The following is a 1736-nucleotide window of genomic DNA, read 5'->3' on the forward strand; positions in this document are numbered from 1 at the left end:
TATTTATGTAGCATATCGCTAGAGATTTTTTTTTTTATTCCAGACAGTGTTGCGATGAATAGAGTAAAATTGGCAGAGTTTACAAGTATGGACAAGCTAGGCTGAATAAGAAAATGGATATAATTATGTTTAAAGATCATATGGAAGTAAAGGGTATCCTTTTCATGAATAGTATGCAAACTTGCAATAATTTTTCTTGCCTTTCTGACTGTTCTGGGTTTATGGCATCAAGGAAACCAGGCAACCTAGCTTTCCTAGTGTGTGCCAGAATGAATGAACTCCCACACACCTGCCCTGAGTTAGGTCATGCCGGGATGGCTGATAAAGATGGCTTAAGATTGTCCGGAAGAGGAAGAAGAGGAGGAAGAAGGGGGCACCCTGCGTTGGAACACGGATGGGTAAGGATGGATTCAGTTCCAATTTAATGGAGATTTAAAGTCTTAAATTTTAGGTTGTAATGTTTACTTTACAATCCTAATGTAACAAACGTGACCACATGCTCAGAATTATTCTGAGATCAAGAAAAGCTGTTACATTTTTACAGCTTTTTAATGTCTTATCTCTGCATGATCAGCATACCTGCAGCTTGAGTATCATCCATTGCCTTATATTCAGTGTCTTTAATAGCAAGTTCTACTCCATAGCCCGATAAGTTCATTTTCCTTGAGCTTGGCTTCTAATATTGACCCAAAAAGAAAAATAATTAAAAGAGGTTCCCTGAATAAATACCAATGTTAAGTAAAATGGTTTAACTTAAAGTGTATGCTTGTAACAAAATAATTAAAAATTCAGCGTAAAATCTTCCAAAATTTGAATCTAATAGAAATAGGAAGCAACAATGCTAAGCTACTTCTAGACAATACTACCTACTGAGCTATTTTACCAATACATTTGCTGGCTTTTCTAATTGTTTTTTCTACTTTATCAGGAGTCTGGAGTGAAGTCGAACATTTTTAGCTGCATATTTTTCCTGAGTTAAAGAGGACTTTTTACTAGAAATTATGAAAGCTGCCAATTCTGACTTGGTTTAAAAAAAAAAAGGCTTGCATGTTTGGTGTTGTAATACCCTCATTTAATACCTTCTGAATCACTGTCCTAGAACTGAATCACTGTCCTAGAATGAGTGTGAAGTTCACGGTCACATTGTTACATATTTTTTAGATTACATTATTTTTGGAACCAAGAAAAGGAAATATTATTTTGAACTACAAACAAAATGTTCATCATATATAGCTGAAACAAAAGCATTAACGAAATGTTCTTAATTGTCATGAAAGCAATAAGACATGAGAGATCCAGTAGCAACATCAAATTCTGTAGGAACTTACTCCTTATTTGGTAAATGGTTTGGTAGTTTAACATAAATATCTAATTCTATAAAGACCCTTTGGTGTTACAAAAAGAGCAGGATATTATGACCAGACCAGATGACAGTAGATGATCAGATGGCCAGAGGGACTTCCATGCACTGTACACAGACCCCGGGAGCATTCACTAGGTGCTCACAGCCACTGCTTCCTCAGCAGAGAGTGAGCGGTCCTGCAGGGGCAATCCAACAAAAAGGTATCAATAGCCAAGCCGACTAGGTCTGTATGAGACATAGGAAGTACATTGTCCCTGATTTATTTACAAAGGGAAAGCACCAAATATTACCGTATTTTTCGCCGTATAAGACGCTCCGGAATATAAGACGCACCCAATTTTAAAGGAGGAAAATCTAGAAAAAAAAGATTCTG

At 36.3% G+C, this 1736-nt stretch overlaps 1 protein-coding gene across 1 annotated transcript in view; it reads right to left on the reverse strand.

The window, feature by feature from the left end:
- Positions 1 to 1736, reverse strand: part of UGGT2 (UDP-glucose glycoprotein glucosyltransferase 2) — a 149773-nt gene that overhangs the window by 137080 nt on the left and 10957 nt on the right. The window contains exon 6 of the mRNA XM_072400833.1: positions 580 to 676. Coding sequence (XP_072256934.1) covers positions 580 to 676 — 97 coding nt within the window. The remainder of the gene's footprint in view (positions 1 to 579; positions 677 to 1736) is intronic.

Source organism: Pyxicephalus adspersus, chromosome 1, assembly GCF_032062135.1.
Source record: "Pyxicephalus adspersus chromosome 1, UCB_Pads_2.0, whole genome shotgun sequence".
In the NCBI taxonomy this organism is placed as follows: Eukaryota; Metazoa; Chordata; class Amphibia; order Anura; family Pyxicephalidae; genus Pyxicephalus; species Pyxicephalus adspersus.